This window comes from Dendrobates tinctorius, unplaced genomic scaffold, assembly GCF_039654945.1.
Source record: "Dendrobates tinctorius isolate UK_male_01 unplaced genomic scaffold, ASM3965494v1 ptg000174l, whole genome shotgun sequence".
Lineage (NCBI taxonomy): Eukaryota > Metazoa > Chordata > Amphibia > Anura > Dendrobatidae > Dendrobates > Dendrobates tinctorius.
This window is the reverse complement of record NW_027361841.1, coordinates 71078-96173: the sequence shown is the minus strand read 5'-3', so window position 1 is coordinate 96173 and position 25096 is coordinate 71078. Positions and strand designations below refer to the sequence as shown.

At 47.8% G+C, this 25096-nt stretch overlaps 1 protein-coding gene across 1 annotated transcript in view; it reads right to left on the bottom strand.

The window, feature by feature from the left end:
- Window positions 1-25096, bottom strand: part of CDC123 (cell division cycle 123) — a 159517-nt gene that overhangs the window by 80398 nt on the left and 54023 nt on the right. The window contains exons 4-5 of the mRNA XM_073551253.1: window positions 18379-18411; window positions 18176-18271 (exon numbers count right to left, since the gene is read on the bottom strand). Coding sequence (XP_073407354.1) covers window positions 18176-18271; window positions 18379-18411 — 129 coding nt within the window. The remainder of the gene's footprint in view (window positions 1-18175; window positions 18272-18378; window positions 18412-25096) is intronic.

Here is a 25096-nt window from a genome sequence, read left to right as displayed (position 1 = left end):
GACTGCTCCCGAGGGTGAGTAGGACTCGGACAGAAGGACGGCAGAACAATATCCTCATTGAGGTGAAAGGAGGACACCACCTTCGGAAGAAAAGAGGGCGGAGGCCGTAGAACTACCTTGTCCTGGTGAAGTACCAAGAAAGGAGAGCGGCAAGAAAGAGCCGCTAATTCCGACACGCGCCGGATGGAAGTGATGGCCACCAGAAAAGCTACCTTCCAAGAAAGGAGAGAAAGGGAAACATCCCTGAGAGGTTCAAAAGGAGAACCTTGCAGAACCTCAAGAACCAAATTAAGATCCCATGGATACTCGGGCGCTCGGTACGGAGGAACTGTGTGAGCCACGCCCTGAAAAAAGGTTTTGACCTGAGGGCGGGAGGCCAACGTCTTCTGAAATAAAATGGACAGCGCCGAAACTTGACCCTTCAAGGAACTGAGAGCAAGCTCCGCATCCAGCCCTGCCTGAAGAAACGCCAGAACGGAATGGAGCGAAAAGCACATGGGCGCGAAGTTATTGGCCTCACACCAAGTGAAATAGGCCTTCCAAGTACGGTAGTAAATCTTGGAAGATGATGGCTTCCTGGCACGGATCATGGTATGAATTACTCGACCGGAGAATCCTGCTCGTTTCAAAACCTCGGTCTCAACAGCCACGCCGTTAAATTGAGCGGCCGAGAATTGGGGTGGCAAATCGGGCCTTGAGTCAGCAGATCTGCCCTGTCTGGAAGCTTCCAGGGGGCGTCCGCGAGAAGGTTGACAATGTCCACGAACCAAGACCTTCTGGGCCAATTCGGGGCGATGAGAATGACTGGAATTCCTTCTGCTTTGATCTTCAACAGCTTGGGAAGAAGGGGCAGGGGAGGGAACAGGTAGGGGAGCTCGAACTGCGACCAAGGAATGGCCAGAGCGTCGGCGCCCAGTGCGAGAGGATCTTGAGCCCTGGATACAAACTGTGGGACTTTCCTGTTGAGGCGAGAGGCTAGCAGATCTACATCCGGGGTCCCCCAACGACGGCAAAGCTGAAGAAACACCTCCGGATGTAGGGACCACTCTCCTGCCACGAGACCCTCGCGGCTGAGAAAATCGGCGGCCCAGTTGTCCACGCCGGGAATGTGTACCACGGAGATTGTCGGTACCGAAATCTCTGCCCACTGAAGGATCTTGGACACTTCTGCCAGGGCTGAGGCACTCCGTGTCCCTCCTTGGCGGTTGACATATGCCACCACTGTGGCATTGTCTGTCTGAATCCGGATAGGCAGGCCCCTGAGGAGCCTCTCCCAGTGGACGAGAGCCAGATAAATCGCTAGTATCTCTAGGATGTTGATCGGCAGGGCTGATTCCAGAGTCGACCAACGACCCAGAACAGTGTGATTGCGGAACACTGCCCCCCATCCGAGGAGGCTGGCATCCGTTGTTACAATCTGCCAGTGAACGGGAAGAAAAGACCGCCCCAAGAGGATGAGAGGTGACGTCAACCACCAGTTGAGAGACCGCTTGATCCGGCATGAAAGACGAACAGGGCGATCCAGGGACAGAGCAGACCTGTTCCACCTCAACAGAATAGCGTGTTGGAGAGGTCTGGCGTGAAATTGGGCAAAGGGAACTGCCTCTATCGCCACCACCATCTTTCCCAGGACCCTCATGGTTGTTCGGAGGGACGGGAATCGTGTGGTCTGCAGCGATCGTACATCCTGCTGCAGGGAGAGAATCTTCTCTCGTGGGAGAAAGACCCTTGACCGACGAGTGTCGAACAGTAGGCCCAGAAACACAAAGTGTTGAGAAGGAACCAGACAGGACTTTTTCCTGTTGACGATCCACCCGAAATTGGAAAGAGTGTCTAGGACGATCTTCAAACTTAGGCGTGCCTGGTGAAAAGAGGGAGCTTTGATCAGAATATCGTCGAGGTACGGAAAAAGAACGAGACCTCTGATCCTCAACAAGGCCATCAACGCAGCCATGATCTTCGTGAAGACTCTGGGAGCGGTGGCGAGATTGAAGGGCAGCGCAATGAACTGGTAACGTTCCTGGCGAACCGCAAAACGCAGGAACTTCTGATGTCCGGAGAATATGAGAACATGTAGATAGGCATCTTGGATGTCTATTGAACACATGAATTCCTGCTCCTCCATGGAAGCAATTACCGAACAAACCGATTCCATCCGGAAGCGGCGAAGACTGACTCTCTTGTTGAGCCACTTGAGATCCAAGATGGGTCGAACCACCCCGTCTTTTTTCGGTACCACGAATAGGTTTGAATAAAACCCTGTGAACCGCTCCGATTCGGGAACAGGCACAATCACCCCGGAACTGAGGAGAGAGGCGATGGCCGTAAAGAACCCCGAGATCAAGGCTGGATCTTTTGGAGGACGGGATTTGAAAAAACGATCCCGTGGAAGAGAGACGAACTCTATCTTGTATCCTGACGATACGACCTCCCTGACCCAGGCGTCCTCTACTGAGGCCAGCCAGGCGTCCTTGAAGAACAAGAGTCGACCTCCCAATTGGAAGGGACCCACGGGAGTCAGATGATAGTCATGCTGAAGTGGACCGTCCAGATCTGGATGGTCTGCCCTGTGAAGAGTGGGATCGCCAGGAGGGAGTGGGTCTGAATGAAACTTTCTTCCTATCTTGGCGTGCCTGCGGCCTTTGTTGGTTGGAGGATGTCTCCGCCGTATTGAAACGGCGGAAAGCCCGAAAGGGTCGAAACTGACGCCTTAGTGGAGGTCTGCGAGGCTTGGACTGAGGGAGGAGGGAACTCGTGCCTCCGGTGGCGTCCTTAATAATCTGGTCCAATTGGGATCCAAAGAGGCGTACTCCCTGAAAAGGCAGATTAGTAAGAGACTTTTTAGACGACAAGTCCGCCTGCCAGGCTTTGAGCCAAATTGTACGTCGGATTGCCACGACGTTGCTTGACGCCTGAACTGTGCAGGATGCGGCATCCAAAGAAGCAGAAAGCAGATAATCCCCCGCATGGGAAATCTGATTGGCGAGATCGGCCAATCGATCTGGTTGTGCTTTCTCTAGGATGCCCTGACGAAGATCCTCTGCCCAAGTAGCTATGGCCTTTGCTGCCCAAGATGAAGCAAAGATTGGGCATACCGCCGTCGAAGCCGCTTCGAAGGCAGACTTCGCCAGGGATTCTATAATTCTATCATTAGAATCCTTTAAAGACGCCACACCTGAAAGCGGGAGAACTGTGTTATTAGACAGTCTGGACATGGGCGGGTCCACCGAGGGAGAGTCAGACCAGTTATCCGTGAGCTCTTTAGCAAACGGGTACAGTACGCCGAGACGCTTTCCTCTTTGAAAGCGTCTGGTCGGATCTTCCCTTTCTCTTGTAAAAATCTTTCCAAACTCGGAATGAAAAGGAAATACCCTGGAGGGTGTTTCCTCCCGTCTGAACGAAACCTCCTGATCTGAGGATTTCGCAGGGGAGTCAGAGATTTCGAAGGTGTGGTTAATTGCCGCGATGAGCTTCTGTACTGTAACCTTCATGTCTGCGTCCTGGCCAGATTCCAGCTCTACAATCCCTTCAGAAGACATATCCGAGAACGCTTCACCTGACTCGGGTGAGGAGGCACGGGAGGGCGACTGCTGGGAAGGACTAGGTGCAGATGAGGGGCCAGGGGAGGATTCCGGCCGGAGATCCTGCCTGGGTCTTTTGCGGCTTCTGCTATCTGCCTCAGATGGAGCGTCTTGTGACCTGCTGGACCCTGCAGAAGTGTCCAGGGGCAACTTGTCAAGAACGACCACTAGGGACTGAGACACCCTGGTGAGGTCGGCCACAGATTGTGAAAGAGACGAGGCCCAGCCAGGAATGGGTGGTTCGCTTTCCCGTGGCGCAATAGGTGGTTCCTGGACGGGGTCATGCTGAACGGGATTGCTGCAGTCCAGGCAGATGGGAGTAGGCTGACCTGAGGGAAGTTTGCGATTGCAAGAGGAGCATGCGAAGAACTGGACTAGGGTGCCCGTGGGGACTGGTGGACGGCCACGATCAGGCTTAGAAGTAGACATGGTGAAGGAAGAGAAGATGAAAACCTGCGGAACTTCCGGAAGGTTGGGGGACAGAAAGGCAGAGTAGGGTGTCAGTCTGCAGATGCAGAAGTACTCACAGTCTGGTGACCCCGAAAGAGATGAATTAGGCTCCTGCAACTGGCCAGGGACCGACAGGAAGCGCTGGTCTCTGCTTTGGTCTCCGGTTGTCAGGCTGCAAAGATGGCGACAGCCCGATGTGAGGAAGTAAAAGCGCGGTTTCTGTGCAAGAAGGGCGGAGCTAGTCGCCTCCACCAGAGGGAAAACCCGCCCCCCCTTCCCAGCCACAAGCCTGAAGAGGCGGTGGGAGGGCTTAGGAAGGCAACGGCCTATGAGAGCGGACGGGGCGTGGCCGCGACGGGCGCGAAGGCCCAAATTGAAGCCGGGGGCTAAATTAGACACGGCGGCCGCCTGTCAGCACGGGGCGGCGCGGAAGAACTGCGGCGCAGCCGCGCCCGCCCCTAAGAAGAATGCCGCCCTAGCCCTGCTCCCAGACGCCACCCTACGCAAAAATACCGGCGGTGGGGTGAAGAAAGCCCGCACCGCAGCTGGGGCCAAAAGGGATGCGGTGACTGGGAAGCGCCGGCCGCTGATAACCTGCGGCGCTACTTTGGCGCCGCCACCCGGCGTCCTTGTGGAGACTCTGGGAGCGGTGGTGTCTTCTTCCGGTCCAATAAAGGTACCTTCCATATCCCACGCTGTCTGTCCATTCCGTCTTCGCGCCTCGTCCAACCGACAGGCTCTGGTGGGCGAGTGGGTGGGAGGCAGGGGGCAAGGACCATCCGTCTTCACTGGCATGTCCTGTGCTGAGCCCGTGGTCCGCCCGGAGAACTATGAGGATACGGGGTGACAGTACACGCCATACTCATAGTCTCTTGTGGGAGTACAGTTGTGACCGTTCACACTGTATCCCGCCTAAGACCTGAAAGGGAACGACGCACATCGAGGTAGATATGGGTCCAATGAAGGTCCCATGTCCACCTCCTACTGACACTAAGCTAAACTGAGGAAATTCCCTGCCGGTCGGTGGGGTGTACACTGCGGAGGAGGAGCTAACCTTTTTTTGCATAGTGTCAGCCTCCTAGTGGCAGCAGCATACACCCATGGTCTCTGTGTCCACCAATAAGGCGAACGAGAAATAACATTTCCCACATGTCTACTTTACATCAGCACAATTTTGGAAACAATTTTTTTTCTTAGGAAGTTATAAGGGTTAAAAGGTGAAACAAAATTTTTTGGGTAAGCGTGGATTTACTCTGCGCTGCCGAATTATTGAAAGTCCGGACGTATATAATTTAGAATGTGGTTTTTATTCAACGCGTTTCAAAGTTCTCATCTTCTTCATCACGAATACCACAAATGTGCAAATACAGACGTTTGACAAGCTTTAAATACACATGAGATTCAAATTCCGGCGCCAATATGATCACCTGACAAGTAGTGTCAAAGTTCAAAAATAAGACACATGATGTATTCACAATTAGGCTTCAAAAGTAAAAAAATATATACATTAAACTGATGCATGATATTAATTTCCTTTTCCTGTTTTTGTAGCGGAAATATGAACAAAAAATGACGAGAAAAAAGGCATCATGGAAAAAAAAAGAAGGGGGGACCCAAACTTACTGCCTCAAAATGAATGACATACATAAAAGTATTCTTCTGATGAAGTTACACTCAAAGCCAAATCGGCTGAGTTTTCCAGTTGAAACTAAACCAATCATAGAAAAAAATAAAAAAATAATATGCAAATTTTATTAAAAAATTAAAATAATGACATACAATATATTTAAAAAAACTTTTTGTGTCAAGGAGTATTTTTCTTATGAAGATTGTTGTACATATACAAGTTAAATGACAATTGTTATCATGGGAATATTCAACATTAATATAAAATAATCATGGTTTCATAAAATTCATTATTAGACTTCTTTTAAAGAAAAAAAAGGGGAGGCAGTATCACAAATAAAATCAGTTCCGATTGGCACTATTGCTCTGTTAAAAAAGAGAGCTGCTGGGAGCTTATAACCAGTTGTTAACCATGAAATAACAGAGACAATTAAAACCATATTAATTGAAAGTATACATCAACTTTTCTTTAATGCATTAGTCTGCCCAAAAAAGCTGATAATCAAATATGATGAAATAACAGGGTATGAACCATCAGGTTCAAATGGAATTCATATAAGACCCAGGTATACTGGTCTAGCTGAGGAGACCACACTCCGTTCAAATACACACAGAGTGGAGCTGCAGGGAAACATTTTTATATAAGGGTTAAAAGATGACCAGCGATTTCTCATTTTTACAACAAAATTTATAAAACCATTTTTCTTTAGGGACCACCTCACATTTGAAGTCACTTTAAGGGGTGCACATGACAGAAAATACCCTAAAGTGGCACCATTCTAAAAACTGCACCCCTCAAGGTGCTCAAAACCACATTCAAGAAGTTTATTAACCCTTTACGTGCTTCACAGGAACTGAAGCAATGTGGAAAGAAAAAATGAACATTTAACGTTTTTTTTCACAAACATTTTAATTCAGAACCAATTTTTTTTATTTTCACAAGTGTAAAAAAAGAAAATGAATCACAAAATGTGTTGCTCAATTTCTCCTGAATATGCCGATGCCTCATATGTGGAGATAAACCACTGTTTGGGCGCACGGCAGAGCTGTGTGTGTGGTGAGCACTTTATAACGTAGATCTGTGAAAATAAAAAATCATTTTTTCCACAAAAATGATATTTCCACCCCCATATTTTTATTTTCCCAAGGGTAACAGGAGAAGTTAGACCCCCAAAGTTGTTGTGCAATTTGTCCTGAATACGACGATACCCCATATGTAGGGGTAAACCACTGTTTGGACGAATGGCAGAATTCGGAAGGGAAGGAGCACCGGTTGACTTTTTCAATACTGAGTTGGCTTGAATTGAGATCGGACCCCATTGTCGCGTTTGGAGAGCCCCTGATGTGCCTAACAGGAGAAACCCCCAACAAGTGACCCTATTTTGGAAACTAGACTCCCCCAAAGAACTTATTGAGATGTGTTGTGAGAACTTTGAATCCCCAATGTTTCAATAAAGTTTATAACGCAGAGCTGTGAAAATAAAAAAAAATCAATTTTTTTCCACAAAATGATTTTTTAGCCCCCAATTTTTTATTTTCATAGGGGTAACAGGAGAAATTGGATCCCAAAAGTTGTCCAATTTGTCCTGAGTACGCTGGTAACCCATATGTGGGAGAAAACTACTGTTTGGACACACGTCAGGGTTCGGAAGGGAAGTAGTGACGTTTTGGAATGCAGACTTTGATGGAATGGTCTGCGTGTGTCATGTTTCGTTTGCAGAGCCCCTGATGTGCCTAAACAGTAGAAACCCCCACAAATGACCATATTTTGGAAACTAGACCCCACAAGGAACTTATCTAGATGCGTGGTGAGCACTTTGAACCCCCAAGTGGTTCACAGAAGTTTATAACGTAGAGCCGTGAAAATAAAAAACATTTTTTTCTACAAAAATGATCTTATCGCCCCAAATTTTTATTTTCCCAAGGGTAACAGGAGAAATTAGGTCCCTCAAGTTGTTGTGAAATTTTTCCTGAGTACCCCAATACCCCATATGTGGGAGTAAACCACTGTTTGGGCACACGTCACAGCTCGGACGGAAGGAGCACCGTTTGACTTTTTCAACGCAGAATTGGCTGGAATTGAGATTGGACACCATGTCGCGTTTAGACAGCCCCTGATGTGCCTAAACAGTGGAAACCCCCAATTCTAACTCCAACCCTAACCCCAACACACCCCTAACCCTAATCCCAACCATAACCCTAACCCCAAACCTAATCCCAACCCCAAACCTAATCCCAACCCCAATCGTAATCCCAACCCTAACCGCAATCCCAACCCTAACCGTAACTTTAGCCCCAAACCTAAACCTAACTTTAGCCCCAACCGTAACTTTAGCCCAACTCTAGCCCTAATGGGAAAATGGAAATAAATACTCTTATTTTATTATTTTTCCCCTAACTAAGAGGATGATAAAGGGGGGTTGATTTACTATTTTTTTTTTTTATTTTGATCACTGTGATAGGGTCTATCACAGTGACCAAAATGAACCAATAGGAAATATCTCCTATTGTAGCTAACGGCGCTGTGGTTTAAGTACCCTTAACTGCCGCCATTAAAAGGAGTATCGTCGGTCATTAAGGGGTTAAGTGTACAAAATAAAATGTTTTTAGTTATTTTACAAAGTCTTTACATCAAAATATGTCTGTAAGGCCTCAATCACACATCTGTGTTTAGACATATATGTAAAGAAATGGTACCAGTGTAATCAGTGTATTGGATCAGGGTGTCAGTAGTGTATGGTCTGCGTGTCCGTTTTTTATCATCAGTGTTTTTATCGAATAGATAAATAAATTTCAAAGCTTCTATCCTGCGCAACTAATCTGAGATGGAAAAAATAAATAATAATTCATGACATTTATATTATTATTTTGCTTATATAGTGCTAATATAATTCACATCACTTTACAGCCTTTTTTTTTTCATTAGTGTCCCTATTGGGACTTGATCTATATTCCCTATCAGTATGTCTTTGGAGTTTCGGAGGAAACCGGAGAAACCAGAAGAAACCCACGCACAAACACGGGGAGAACATACAAACTCCTTGCAGATGTTGTCTGTCATGTGATATGAACACAGAACCCCAGTGCTACAAAGAAGGAGTCACGGTTAGCAGTGGGGTACCACAGGGGTCAGTTTTGGGCCCACTTATTTTTAACATATTTATTAATGACCTTGTAGGGGGCATAGAGAGTAGAATTTCAATATTTGCAGATGATAATAAACTCTGCAGGGTAATCAATACAGAGGAGGACAATTTTATATTACAGGAGGATTTATGTAAACTAGAAGCTTGGGCTGATAAATGGTAAATGAGCTTTAATGGGGATAAATGTAAGGTCATGCACTTGGGTAGAACGAATAAGATATATAATTATGTGCTTAATTGTAAAACACTGGGCAAAACGGTCACTGAAAAAGACCTGTGTGTATGGGTGGACGACAAACTCACATTTAGCGGCCAGTGTCAGGCAGCTGCTGCAAAGGCAAATAAAATAATGGGATGCATTAAAAGAGGCATAGATGCTCATGAGGAGAACCTAATTTTACCTCTATATAAGTCACTAGTGCGACCACACTTAGAATACTGTGTACAGTTCTGGTCTCCGGTGTATAAGAAAGACATAGCTGAACTGGAGCGGGTGCAGAGAAGAGCGACCGAGGTTATTAGGGAACTAGGGGGTCTGCAATACTAAGACAGGTTATTGCACTTGGGGTTATTTAGTTTGGAGAATCGAAGGCTTAGGGGTGATCTTATTACAATGTATAAATATATGCGGGGACAATACAAATACCTTTCTAATGATCTTTTTACTCTTAGACCTGTGACGGGGACAAGGGGGCATCCTCTACATCTGGAGGAAAGAAGGTTTAAGCATACTCACAGCCGCGGATTCTTTACTGTAAGAGCAGTGAGACTATGGAACTCTCTGCCATATGATGTTGTAATGAGTGATTCCCTACTAAAATTTAAGAAGGGACTGGATGCCTTTCTTGAAAAGTCTAATATTACAGGGTATATACACTAGTTTCCTTAATATTGCGTTGATCCAGGGAGCTAGTCTGATTGCCGTATGTGGAGTCGGGAAGGAATTTTTTTCCCCAATGTGAAGCTTAATGTTTGCACATGGGGTTTTTTTTGCCTTCCTCTGGATCAACATGTTAGGGCAAGTTAGGATAGGATATGGGTTGAACTAGATGGACTTAAAGTCTACCTTCAACCTTAATAACTATGTTACTATGTTACTAACCACTGAGCCGCCATTTTGCCAACTATTATAGTAAAGAAGGCTAAACCTTCTCCTATACCAGGGAAAAACAGGAGGCAAAATTTTTTTGCACTATCCCTGCCCTCAAACTATAAAGACGAGATGCCCAGTACAGTTCTATTATTTTTAGAATACTTGTAATTCAGTGAGACAGGAACTGCTCCTCATTGACCCCCTCTTCTGTCTGGGACATCAGTGTGCAGCTTCATGCTGTTACTATCAGCTAGCCTCCTAATACATGGCCATGCCCCCCTCTTCTCAGACTGGCCGATACTCAAAGCGGGGAGTTACGCACTGGTGTGTTGTGTAATCTCCCAGAGGGCAGGAGGGAGCAGCGAGGAATAGATCCTGTCACGCCATTTACAAGGGTTAAAAAGAGGAGAGTATCCCAAAAACATAGGATCAAAGAATTATATCGGACCACAGAAAATTCAGATTAAAAATGCCTATAAAAATCAGACGGCCCAGGAGATATAAAATAAAATCAAACAAACAATCATACACTATGATCCAAGAATGAGATCCAAAATAAATGTCAAATGATAAGAAATGAATTAAAAAAACATGAACATGAGGTGAAAAAATATAAAATATAATAAATGTGCATACAAATGCAAAGTGTGGAAAAATATATTTTTATATAATATAAAAAACCCCACCAGTATGGGAAGGACACTTCAAAGTGTTATAGTACAATGCATAAAGCTGATAAGAATAGTCAGTGTCAAAGTGTAAATAGTGCAGAAAATGCTGGAAATGAGATCAATGACTATAGCATATACCTGAAGGCCTGTCAAATTCCGGACACAGCGCACTCCCCAACGTACGTTTTGGAATTACTTCCTTCGTCAGGGGGAAGAAAGGAAGCAATTCCGAAACGTGCGTCGGGGAGTGAGCTGTACTGGGAATTTGATGTTCCTTCAGATATATGCTATAGTCATTGATCCCACTGTGACCCATCAGTGTTTGGATCAGTATGCCATCAGTGTTTTGGTTCAGTGTGCCATCAGTGTTTTGGACCTGTGTTTTGATCAGTGTTTTGGATCAGTGAGCCATCAGTGTTTTGGATCAGTGTGCCATCAGTGTTTTGGATCAGTGTGCCATCAGTTTTTTGGATCAGTGAGCCATCAGTATTTTGGATCAGTGAGCCATCAGTATTTTGGATCAGTGAGCCATCAGTATTTTGGATCAGTGAGCCATCAGTATTTTGGATCAGTGAGCCATCAGTATTTTGGATCAGTGAGCCATCAGTATTTTGGATCAGTGAGCCATCAGTATTTTGGATCAGTGAGCCATCAGTACTTTGGATCAGTGAGCCATCAGTACTTTGGATCAGTGAGCCATCAGTGTTTTGGATCAGAGTGCCATCAGTGTTTTGGATCAGAGTGCCATCAGTGTTTTGGATCAGTGAGCCATCAGTGTTTTGGATCAGTGAGCCATCAGTGTTTTGGATCAGTGAGCCATCAGTGTTTTGGATCAGTGAGCCATCAGTGTTTTGGATCAGTGAGCCATCAGTGTTTTGGATCAGAGTGCCATCAGTGTTTTGGATCAGTGAGCCATCAGTGTTTTGGATCAGTGAGCCATCAGTGTTTTGGATCAGTGAGCCATCAGTGTAAATAACGAAAGAACTGGGATCGCGGGATATTGCGATTAACTTGCAGTTGTTCAAAAGACATCAGAGTTCCATGATCATATAGATCACCTATCGTAGAGACACTATACTGAGCCCAAAACTCAGCGGATGGGTGTTCAAGTAACGCTGGAAGGTAACCATTATTCCATAGAGGCATCTCAGCTATAATACCCTCAAATCCAGCCACCCTTTTAATCTGCTTCCACACTGATTGTGCCAGGCGAAGCAGGGGTAACAGCCGTGGGACATTTATTTTCCTCATTTCCAAAAATCCTAGCGGGCAACTAACTTGTGCGGCATGAAGCAGATGATCTTCAGAATTAGGAAGGTGACCACCGGGCATCCATGTATTTATGGCTTTGGCCTGTCCTGCCAAATAATACAGAAAGAAATCGGGTAATGCTGCCCCCCCTCCCCCTTGGGTCTCTGCAGAGTGGGGATAGCTTAAGTTTGGGCCTGGTTTTCCCCCATTATGAAAGATGTGATCTGGGAATTCAAATTAGCAAAAAAGGATCTGGGCACCACCACAGCACTATGTTGGAGAAAATAACTAAGCTTGGGGAGTAATATCATTTTAATTAAATTAATACGTCCAGCCACAGACAGTGGAAGTTTACCCCAGATCGCAAATTTGGCCTTTACCATCTCCAACAGTGGATGTATGTTAAGTTACAGATCGAATTTACTGCCTTGGGAAATATGGACACCCAAATACTTGAAACTGGTTACGAAGGGTAGTGAGGAGAGAGTTTCAAGTCATGGTATTGGAGCATGGGAAAGAGGCATCAAAGCAGATTTCTCCCAGTTTATATACAGGCCATAATATTTACCAAATTTATTTATAGTAGTGATCACTCTCGTCAGGGTTTCCCCCACTTTGTCCATAAATATCACAATATCGTCAGCATATAGGCCTATGGTATCAATTCGACCCGCTATTTCTATAACAGCAATATTAGGGGAAGATCTAATACGAATTGCCAGTGCCTCGATTGCAAGAGCAAAAAGGGCCGGGGAAAGGGGGCACCCCTGACGAGTTCCCCTATGTAGTGAAAAGGGGTCAGATATGGAACTATTTACAATGACCCGGGCCTTAGGCTTCATGTATAATATACTGACCCATTTTTGAAATTTATCACCGAACCCATACCTCTGCAGACATGCACGGAGAAAAGGCCATTCAAGAGAGTCAACGGCCTTGGCTGCATCAAGTGATGCCAATGCCCATTCATTGTCCAACACCAGAGAGCTACATTGGACCACCGACTGGATTCGTCTAATATTGATGGAGGTGCTCTTACCAGGCATAAAGTCAGTTTGGTCAGAGTGTATGAGGTCTAATATGTCTGAGTTCAACCTGTTGGCCAAAATTTTCGTAAAGATCTTATAATCCACATTTACTAATGATATGGGCCGATACGATCCACAATCTAAAGGGTCCTTCCCCTCCTTTTTTAGAACTATTATATTAGCCTCATAGAAGGATTCCGGCATGCATCCCCCTCCCAAATCCCACGAAACACCTTCAGCAAAAGAGGGGCCAATATCTCCTGATATTTCTTATACAGTTCGACAGGAAATCCATCCGGCCCAGGGGCCTTCCCAGAGGCCATATCTTTCATGGCATCCTCTATCTCCTCCAGAGTAAACTCAGCATCCATAAAGGCCCGCTGGGAAAGACTTAGTGTAGGAAACTCTATATCTGACAGATAATTTAGACACCCTGGGCTATCAACATCAGATTTAGAATTGTACAATGAACTATAATAATCATAAAAGCATTTAAGTATTTCCTTAGTTGTAGAGGCCAAAGTACCATCGGAACTGCGAATCTCTAAGATTGTGTTAGTTGGATTATGTTGACGCACTAAATAAGCCAAAAATTTGCTTGCCTGATTCCCCATCTCAAAATAAGATTGTCGGGCAAAAAATAATTTACGTTTAGTTTTAGTGTCAACATGTTGAGTATATAACCTTTGAACCATCAACCACTCCACCCTATTGCTATTAGTTTGGTCAGATATGTAGGCGGCCTCCGAATCTTTGAAACATCGCTCCATCTCGCCATCCTCCTCCGAAGTCACTCATTTAATGTAAGAGATCGTGGAGGATAAACAACCCCTCAGATAAGCTTTAAGAGTGTCCCAAAATAAATTAATATTTCGGGGTTCAGGGTGGTACGAGATGAAGCAACGTAACTGATCTATCGTTCTATCAGGCGGTTTTATCAATTTCAGCCAAAAAGGGTTCAGCTTCCATGTTATCCTATTATTCAATGGTCCGTATTTAAGTTTAAGAACAACCGGACTGTGGACTGAAATCCCCGCCATGTTCAATATCATCCACCCATGTCGCTAGGCTGCTGGATCCAAAGATGTAATCTATGCGAGATAGGGAGCGTTTAGTGGAGGAATGGCAAGTATATTTTCTTGTCTCAGGATTGCGCATTCTCCATAGATCCAGCCACCCGCTACCCGCCATAAATTGTGGTAGCTGGGATGTGCCCGGGGGGGGGGGGGGGGGGGCACTCTGTACTCCATCACCCAATCTCAACTTATCAAGATGATTAATCATGACCAAATTAAAGTCTCCCACATAAATGACATGTGCATCTGGATAATTCATGGCAAAACTCAGTGCCTTCTGGATAATTGACATATTGGGACATATGGCATTCATGGAGCCCGACACTTTCGTTAATTTGGCCTCCATAGGTGTAATGGTATCCTCTACCTGGGACACTCTCGTCTCCTTCTCCGTAATGCGTCCCTTTATGGCCTGCATATCTTGACGAAGTCTCCCCACCTCCGTGTAAACATCCTCAATTTTCTCCGTCAGGGATGCTCTGGTGAGGGAGATATCCTGCATCAACTGCTCAGACGCCTGTTTAAGGGTCAATTCCTCCAGCTCAGCCTCCTCCTCACCCCCAGAAGGACAATTTTTACATTGAACTTGAGAGGACGTATTCCTAAGAGGTCGTGCACTTTCAGAGGGATCGGGTCTTGCATACTCCTTTAGTTTTTCTGCTGCTCCTGGCCCCTTAAATCAACTCATGGTTAGTTGCAGCGTGATCCAGTGAGATAGTTGGAGGTATATGCTCCGGAAATGTCCACCGCAGACAGCGAGCACAGCAGGACTATTAATGAATAAGTATAGCTCAGGCCACAGAGATGGGGGGCCACGTGAAACTATGAGGACAGTGACTCGAACTATATAAAGTTTCTTGCGGCCAGGGGAGGGAGAGGGGTCCCCACTGAGACAGCACCAGCGGGGGGAGGGTGTGCAGAGCCTCCCACAGTGATAGCGCCAGCCAGTGCAGCGATTAAATGACGGAGGGGAAGAGCACACAGGGCCCAATCTTTCAAGGCACTCACCGCGTGTCTCTCCTGTTCTGCCTGCTGAAGTCTTCACTGCGCGAGCAGCGGTGCAGCGATATGAGCGACGCCGCAGCTCTCTGTAGCAGAGCCGCGCGTCCCAAGATGACCGCCGCCTCGTGGAGAAGCAGCCGCCCGCTCCAGTCTCCCCGGTCTCCCGCTCATGTCCTCCTATGGGGGGTCCAGGGGGGTCCCGCTGTCCAAAGGGGTCCAGGCAGCTCCAAATGAACCAAGAAGAAAGGGTCCAGAGTCCAGGATAGTGCAGGATTCTTAGGAGCTCTCCCAACGAGCATCTTCTCTCGTTCACTACATAGCCACGCCCCCAGCCATCAGTGTTTTGGATCAGTGAGCCATCAGTGTTTTGGATCAGTGTGCCATCAGTGTTTTCGATCAGTGCGCCATCCATTTTTTTCCATGGTATGGCATCCTTGTGTTGCACATGTTAAACATGTGCAACACAAGGATGGTACACGGATGCTATCCATGTGCTGTACGTGTTTTACACAGACCCATAGACTCTTATTGGCCCTTGACTTCTGTGCTCTTGGTAAAAAACGAACATGTCTAAGTGTGGTCTGCACGGACATGAGGGCAGCACCATAAATTATAATAGGTACCTGTGGTATCCGTGAAAAAAACTGATGCCACATGTACATGTGAAGGGAGGGGTATATACCTTTTTCTCAGTGTTGTAAAAATGTGGCCCGGGGAAATAAACTCCATTAGTGACCACCATAAAAAGGAGTATGGCGCTCATTAAGGGATTAAAGAGGATCTGTCATCCTATAATGTAACATTACAGTGATCTCTTAGACCTGATGAGACCAATGTACTTACTTTGAAAATCGACGCAAGAATGGCTGCATAATCTTGATATTAAGATGAGCATTTTATGAATCCAGCGACATAGTGAAATATAGCTAGGGTATTTAGTCTCAGCGCACTCACCCAGCCCGACTAACAGCTTGTACTGAGCAGTGTGAGATTTCAGCAGCAGGAAGGACACCAAAAGCTGTCAATAAAAATAGGTGGGCAGGGATCAAGTTTGGCTAGATAATCCTTTATAAAAAAAAGTAGTCTGACAAGGAATTTCACAGTAACTACACCAGCCTTATCAGGTCTGAGATTTATTTAGCAATGTATGCAGGATGCGAAATTTGGCAATATTCCCAAAGTCGAGTGCTAGGTTCATATTTGTTAATATTCCCAAAGAGACCCTTAAAGCAATATCACAGTTTGACAAACCTATCTGGTTACATTTATTAGTGATTACATTTATTACCAGAATATCCCACATCCTACATTTAGTTCACAGTATGCCAGGACGCCTTATGTGCCGACATGTCTGCTTTCAGTGAATTGCTGCCTCATGTTAAAGTTTCACAATACGCTACAATGTTTTGTGATTGATATGTTATTTAATGTATTTCAAAAAATCACTGATTCAGAAATTTTGCCTTGTGTCTTAAAAAGCAGACTGTCTTCATGAAGAACTTGTCAAAGACTACACGGCCAATGAACTGCACATCGTGCAGCAAATCCCTGGCTCTAGTTGTAATGCTAATGGGAAAAAAACCCTCTTACACAGCAGAAATGCCCGTCATTTCATCAGAGCTCCGGGTGACAAGTTCTTGGCTACATTAAACTGGAAGAATGCTCAAAGTGCCACGGATTACACAAACATTACCAACTGAGCGGAAAATCTCAGCACATGCAGAGGAAAAAAAAAAAAGAGGAAAAGATTTTTTAACTAGTGATGAGCAAATGTGCTTAGATAAGGTGTTATCTGAGCATGCTCGAGTCCTAACCGAGTATCTTCGTTTGTGCTTGAAAAATATGTTTGAGTCCCCGCAGCTGCATGTCTCAGAGCTATTAGACAGCCACAGCACATGCAGGAATTGTCGGACTGTTAGACAATCCCTGCATGTGTTGTGGCTCATGATGCCAGAAATGATGCCGAGGTTGTCCACTCAGAACAGACAGACTACTCATGGTTGTCTATCAGTATTACCACCTATTAAATGCTTGAACACTGACTTCCTTTGGAAGATTTTTCTTTACAGAAATGCATATATTTGAAGATAAGAACAAAAAAACTATTTTTGCAATTGGGATTCATTTTGTACTGGTTGCCTTCTATAGCCTCTGTGTCGCACAAAGTACAATTTGTCTTGCAAAAAACAAGCCCTCATACGGCTATATTGACAGAAAAATAAATAAAAATTTTTTTTTAAAAAAAACCTAATGCCTCTTGGAAAAAGGGGGAAAAAAAACAAAAAAAAGTTGTACGGAATTGTAGGAGTTAAGGACTGGTCAGAAGGCTACCAGAATATGGTTAAGGATAATAACATGGTCCCCCACCCCTTCCTCCCCCCCCCTTCTGTTTAATGTTTTAAACAATAAAAATTTTTGGGAAAGAAGGATAATAACATGGGACCCCCCCAAAAGGCCACATGAGGAAGCCAACGCGAAACGCGCGTTGGGGTTGCTGCGGTGGCACTCCACATGGGTTAATTATGAGTGCGGGCTGCCTTCTTGTTATGTCTGACTGCATGTAATTTAAGGCACTCATTGGTACTTCTATTTTGAGGCACTTTGTAGACTGCAGTCACAGCAGTTAAGTTTAAAGGGAATCTGTCACCCTTTTTATCCCCTATCAGCTGCCGGCATAGAGATCGGGGGCTTATCTACAGCATTCTGTAATGCTGTAGATAAGCCCCCGATGTAACCTGAAAGAGAAGAAAAACACATTATATTATACTCACCGAGGTGGGTGGTCCGGTCCGATGGGTGTTGCTGTCCGGTCCGGCGCCGCCCTTCTTCATGCGATGCCGTCCTCTTCTCCCGTCCTGAAATGGCTCCGGCGCAGGCGCATTGCTCTGCCCTATTGAGGGCAGAGCAGAATTCTGCAGTGCGCAGGCGCCGGACCTCTCCCGACGCCTGCGCACTGCAGGACTCTGCTCTGCCCTCAACAGTGTTCATTGGGAGTGTTCATTATTGACATTGTTTGGCCCTGACACTGATAGGCACTGGGCCTTATCTTCATGGTGGGAATACTATGTATTCTGTTATACTGATATTGTTTCAATCTCTGTAGGAGTAAAGCAAACCTACCTACTACATTTTTTAGATTTTGGGTAGAAATATTTTTGTCTAAGTATCTGATGGTGGCTAGGAAAATTTTTTAATGATCTCCTTAAGTAAATAACACAAGGAATATGGTGAAAATATATATGGCAAGTTACCCTAGGAGAACTCCAGTTCAGCTTAGGAAAAACACTTCCTCCAAGGGAATTAATAGCTTCTTGTACTTTTGTAGAAAATTCTGGGAACTCTGGGGCCTGAAAGAACAAGATCACAACAAAGTAACACAACATCACAGGCATATTCAATGGCTCCAGCCTCCAAGTGTAAAATAAGGTGAGAGGCAACAAACAAAAGAACGTACCGTAAGAGTCGTTGTATTCTCATCATCTGACCACTGAAGAGAAAAAGGAAGATTAAACTTAGCTCGTATAACATTTTAAGACAAAGGAACCATTTGTGAAATCCAGGGCACAGGATATAGTGTGGTGTCTAATTATTAATTTGTCTTTATTAGTTTAACCACTTCGGTACCATAGCACTCAACCCGAGGAGCAGGTTTAGCCATAATGAAGTGTGTGTGTGTGCGCATCTACACTCAGGTGTCCGTCAGAATGGACTGCGACAGACTCATCACGTCCCCATGTATGATGTGCAGGTGTCAACTCTGTGGCAGCTGAGATTCATGTAGTTCAGAAGGGTTACTAAAGTTTAGGTGATATGAAGCTCACTTCTCACAATATGTTTCAGTAGCACATTTACAACTCAAATTTTATTTCCATTGTACAAAGATTTTAAAAAAATATGCCATGGCTTTAAGGTCCTGGAAGGCCGCACTTTTGGTAAAAGAGATGATTTAGGAATGCATCCTTTTCACCCTCTTCCCCTACAGAGCAGAGCACGCTGGTTACTTCGCTGTGCAAGGAACATTACTCACCTGTCTGATAGTTGCGCCTCCTCTCTGTCACACCTGGCACTCTCCAATCTCCAATGTTATGTTAATAAAGTAAACACATGAGCACCCCTGATATCTTCCTAAGCCTCCTAAAGCCCACTCAGGTGACTACTCACTGCCTGAGTATTCAGGTGGCGTGTTGACACCGATACTACATGTGTTCCAAGAGTTTACCACTTGACTAACCCAGCACTACTAATGAAAAAATGACTACAAATTTAAAATAGGGAGCCCAACTTTATGTTGAAATAGGTGAAGAACCCGGCGTTGCCTGGGCATAGTAACCAACTGTGGTTAGTTATATCAAATTATAATGATTATATTGCACATAAAAACCGAGCATCTAATCCTATCCTGTGTGATACTGACTACTGATCCCTGTATCTAACCCTACTCTGTGTGATACTGTCTGCTGAGCCGTGTATCTAATACTATTCTGTGTGATACTGTGTGCTGAGCTGCGTATCTAATCCTATCCTGTGTGATACTGTCTGCTGAGCCGCATATCTATTCCTATCCTGTGTGATACTGACTGCTGAGCTGTGTATCTAATCCTATCCTGTGTGATACTGTCTGCTGAGCCGTGTATCCAATCCTCTCCTGTGTGATACTGTCTGCTGAGCCGTGTATCTAATACTATTCTGTGTGATACTGTGTGCTGAGCTGCGTATCTAATCCTATTCTGTGTGATACTGTGTGCTGAGCTGTGTATCTAATCCTATCCTGTGTGATACTGACTGCTGAGCTGTGTATCTAATCCTATCCTGTGTGATACTGACTGCTGAGCTGTGTATCTAATCCTATCCTGTGTGATACTCGGCTCCCCCTGCAGTCTGTGTCAGAGGGTGGTCTGTGTTGGCACAGTAATAAATTGTGTTATTTCCAGCTTTACAGAAGGACGATAACACCATAGAAATTATAAGAATAATAGGCCTCAGTTACCACAACTGTCTACAAAGAAAACTGTTGCTGATAGCAACCAATCACAGCTCATTTTTCATCTTTTAAACAGCTCTGGGACAGCGTGGCGAGTTTTGAGTGGCGACTTTTGTGTTTCGACTTTTATGTGGCTAGGTTGGTGTATGTGTGGTGAAATGTGTGCGGAGGGTGGTATATGTGTTGAAGCACGTGGTAGTGTGTGGCGCATTTTGTGTGTGTGTGGGGAGGTTGACCTGGCGGATGGATCTGCTTGTGGTAAGGGACAGAGGGATAGCTCAGTGTAGGAATGGAAGCACTGAGATGAAGAGAAAATGGATGCCGTGCTGTAGAGTGAGCATTAGAGGGCAGTGGGGAGCGAGGAAGAAAGTGGTTATGTAACTGCCAGGGGTCAAGGTCACTGTCATTGGTCAGAGGCAGGCCCGGATTGGCAATATAACCAACCGGGCATTTTCCCGCTGGGCCGCTGTCACGTGGGCCGCGGGCGGCAGCGCCCGATCATCTGGCCGCTTGCCAGCTGCTGCGGCCACTGTTGCTCCTGCCGCCGGCCCTCTGCGGGCACGGCGGTGATAGTTTCCAAGTTCCTCCCGCACTGCAGGGAGATAAGCAGCCACGCCCCCCCCTCCTCGCACCCCATCCTCGCCTTAGCATGAGACCCCCTCCCCCCCGCAGCCACTCACAGCGTCGCACTCGCTTGCCTGCTCGCTCTGTTCGCAGGACCTGTGATGAGGTTACAGGAGGGGAGGAGTCAGGGGGTCACATGATCAGGAGCCTTTGTCCAGACCCCCGATCATGTCACCCCTGACTCCGCCCCTCCTGTGACCTCATCACAGGTCCTGTGCGCTCAGCCTTGCCTCTACTGTCTGCAAGACTCTGCTTTGCTGTTGTCATGGTGCTGGTTGAGGTAAGTATGTGTGGGGTCAGGATCTACAGTGTGGATGTAGCAGAGCTGTGTGTGTATGAGGTGTACGGAGCGGAGCCGTGTGTGTACGAGGTGTACGGAGCGGAGCCGCGGGTGTACGAGGTGTACGGAGCGGAGCCGCGGGTGTACGAGGTGTACGGAGCGGAGCCGCGGGTGTACGAGGTGTACGGAGCGGAGCCGCGGGTGTACGAGGTGTACGGAGCGGAGCCGCGCGTGTACGAGGTGTACGGAGTGGAGCCGCGCGTGTACGAGGTGTACGGAGAGGAGCCGCGCGTGTACGAGGTGTACGGAGAGGAGCCGCGCGTGTACGAGGTGTACGGAGAGGAGCCGCGCGTGTACGAGGTGTACGGAGAGGAGCCGCGCGTGTACGAGGTGTACGGAGAGGAGCCGCGCGTGTACGAGGTGTACGGAGAGGAGCCGCGCGTGTACGAGGTGTACGGAGAGGAGCCGCGCGTGTACGAGGTGTACGGAGAGGAGCCGCGCGTGTACGAGGTGTACGGAGAGGAGCCGCGCGTGTACGAGGTGTACGGAGAGGAGCCGCGCGTGTACGAGGTGTACGGAGAGGAGCCGCGCGTGTACGAGGTGTACGGAGAGGAGCCGCGCGTGTACGAGGTGTACGGAGAGGAGCCGCGCGTGTACGAGGTGTACGGAGAGGAGCCGCGCGTGTACGAGGTGTACGGAGAGGAGCCGCGCGTGTACGAGGTGTACGGAGAGGAGCCGCGCGTGTACGAGGTGTACGGAGCGGAGCCGCGCGTGTACGAGGTGTACGGAGAGGAGCCGCGCGTGTACGAGGTGTACGGAGCGGAGCCGCGCGTGTACGAGGTGTACGGAGAGGAGCCGCGCGTGTACGAGGTGTACGGAGAGGAGCCGCGCGTGTACGAGGTGTACGGAGAGGAGCCGCGCGTGTACGAGGTGTACGGAGAGGAGCCGCGCGTGTACGAGGTGTACGGAGAGGAGCCGCGCGTGTACGAGGTGTACGGAGCGGAGCCGCGCGTGTACGAGGTGTACGGAGAGGAGCCGCGCGTGTACGAGGTGTACGGAGAGGAGCCGCGCGTGTACGAGGTGTACGGAGAGGAGCCGCGCGTGTACGAGGTGTACGGAGAGGAGCCGCGCGTGTACGAGGTGTACGGAGAGGAGCCGTGTGTGTGTACGAGGTGGAGCCGCGCGTGTACGAGGTGTACGGAGCGGAGCCGTGTGTGTGTGTACGAGGTGGAGCCGCGCGTGTACGAGGTGTACGGAGAGGAGCCGTGTGTGTATGAGGTGTACGGAAAGGAGCCGTGTGTACGAGGTGTACGGAGAGGAGCCGTGTGTACGAGGTGTACGGAGAGGAGCCACGCGTGTACGAGGTGGACAGAGTGGAGCCGTGTGTGTACGGAGCAGAGCCAAGTGTGTACAAAGCATACAAAGCGTGCTTTTCCCACGGACACAGGAGTACACGGCGGAGCCCCGAGGAGCATTTTAAAACACACACATGATGTTCCACCTGAAGTGATGTGCTGGAAGCTGACCGGAAATGAGATAATTTCTTGAGGAGATTGTGACGGAACCAGGAATGCTTCAGATCCATCACCGTGTCCTCCTCCGACAGCGCAGACAGCAGGATCGCCTTGGAATCGGGGATGCCGGCCATGTGAGCGGATCATGATAGGTCCTGCACCGGGAGGCTCAGGTGGGCACTACAATGGGAGCCGGGCTGCTATAGTATCTTTGTAGAATCTTTCTTTATTTCTTTCTCTCTTTTTCTTTCTCTCTCTGTTCTTTCTTTCTCTCTCTGTTCTTTCTTCCCCTCTTTCTTTCTTTTTCTTTCCTCTCTTTCTCTCTGTTCTTTCTTTCTTTTCTTTACTTCTTTCTTTCTCTCTCTGTTCTTTCTCTGTCTCTCTCTGTTCTTTCTTTCTTTCCCCTCTTTCTTTCTCTCTCTGTTCTTTCTCTGTCTCTCACTGTTCTTTCTTTCTTTCCCCTTTCTTTCTCGCTCTCTGTTTTCTTTTTTCTCTCTCTCTCTGTTTTCTCTCTTCCTTAGTGCCAGTCAGTGTGCCCATAATGCCAGCCACTGTGCCCTCAGTACCAGTCAGTGTGATCAGCAGTGCTAAATGGGTGCGATTAGGTGTGGACATGGGTGTGACTAGTTGTGAAATGGGTGTGGATGGGCGTGGCCAAAATTTGCAGCAGCGCACTGTGCGCGCCGCAGTCTTTGTCCATCTTTCCCTTCTTCAAAAGTTGGGAGGTATGATAGGGGCGGCTATGACCAGGGGGTCTGGCTGCCCAATAGAGAGCAGTTCTGCCAGGAATTCTGTAATCATGCATACAAAAGGGGACAGAGATTTGGGAAGAGCACTGTACCTAAAAGCAATAAATAGGACTGAGCTGAAATACTGGGCACAGCTATGACTACATGTTATATAGTCGTGTTAATCTCCTCTCACTTCTTGTAAACTACAAGTGTACAAAGATATTATATAGTCACCATGTGACTAGTGGGCCTGTGTAACTTCAAATGCCAGGGCTGAATTTTAGTCCCAGTCCGGCCCTGGTCAGAGGTCTCTGTCAGGTGATAGTGGGCAGAGCTACCAGTGCAGGTAGTATAAAGGCTGAGGGAAGGTTCCAGAAGCTTCAGTCAGCCAGGGGAGCTCACTAGATAGGAGGGTCTGCTGTGAAGTGAAAAGCAGCGGAGGGCCCTCAGAGAGGATCTGATAGGAGAGACGGTCACGGAGGGGTGGCCCAAAAGACAGCAACGACAGACAGAGACGGTCTGTGAGTGACCAGTAACGGTGTACTCTGGACAGTGAAGTACTGTGGTGGAAGTGACTAGGGCAGCCACAATGAGGAGTGCCACAGAGGACGCCAAGACAGTGAAACAGAGGAAGTGAAGGTACCCGAGTCTGTGTGATAAGGGAGGTGTGAAATTCCTGTGACAAAGTGCTGGAAGTCATCAAGGAAGGGTGAATAAACACAGGCCTGTTGAACTCAATTCCTGTCTCAAGTCTCCAGTCTGTCGGCGTCAAGAAGTGGGTCACCCCCCCTCCAGTTCTGTGGGAACAGCACACCTTCCCCGCCTATCGGCATCAACAACACCTAATCACGCCTCCCTCAGCCCGACCACTACATTTGGCGTAGTCGGCAGGATCGTTGCTGCCAATACATCTTCAGCGGCAAGCCTGCCACCAAGTAACAGAGGCCACAAGCTGTGTGGGTTGAAGAAATTTTTTTTTTTCTCTCCATTCCCTGTGGATTACAATTTAAAACTGGACTGTGGATTGCTGGCTGCCAATAAGTACAACTGGAGCAGAAAAGTGTACTGTTTAAAAAAAAAAATATGGCTGTGGAGATTTGGCGTCCAAAGAAAGAGATATAGACATTGCTGATTGTACTGGATGATCCGGGGCTATATCAAATCCGCCCCTGGGGGGAGTGGTGTTCATCTGGAGAGAACTGCCCCCTCATGTTGGACCCTGGAAGATGGGTGGAGATGCCCACCGCCGCACCACCCAAGAACGGGAGTGGCCCGGGTGGAGAGACCTGCTGCGGCTGTTTGGCGCCATTCAGCTACAGGACCTCAGACGGCATGAGACGCTGCAGCTGTCGGGGTATCGGACGCCAGGAATGGCGGTGGCGCCAAGAATTGGAGACTCGTCGGGAGACCTGCCCAGGGAGCCTCCCCGCGGAGCTGTCGGGCCTGGAGGCCGGCCCTGTCTGACGGCGGGGTGATAATAAACGGCCGAAAAAGGTGCGGTGGGAGAGTCTGCTGGGAGCCGCGGCGGCTGGGAATTTGAGCGTGTCCCCGGCCCCGCCGGCGACACCCCGGGTAAACCCCGTCCCCACGCACCATGCAGCAGACAGACCACGGGGCCTTGACACCGGTCCTCGGCCTCCCCGCCAGCCTCCTTACGCGGTGGTGCCTCCCACTCTGAGCGACGGTGTGGCCCCGTCAAGCTGACTGAAACCACATCGGTCCCACTCCCGGTCACTGCTGAAATCGGGCCATCAGCTGCAGTGTCTGACTCAGCGGCAATTACGGCCGCTGCTTCATCTGCGGCCCTACCTGTGGTTGCTCTGCCGGAGCCCGTGGACACCTTGGTACTAGCTGCGGCCTCCCCTGCGGCCACGCCGACGTCGCTGTCAAAGCCGGCTGCGGCCTACTCACCACCGGAGCCTGCGGCGGCTTCTGCCCCGCCCTCGACCACGGCCCGCCCATCGGACTCTGCGGCCTATACCGGACCCTCCGCCTGGGTTGCGGAGGTCATCGAAGGAAAGAAGGCCAGAGAGTGGGAGATC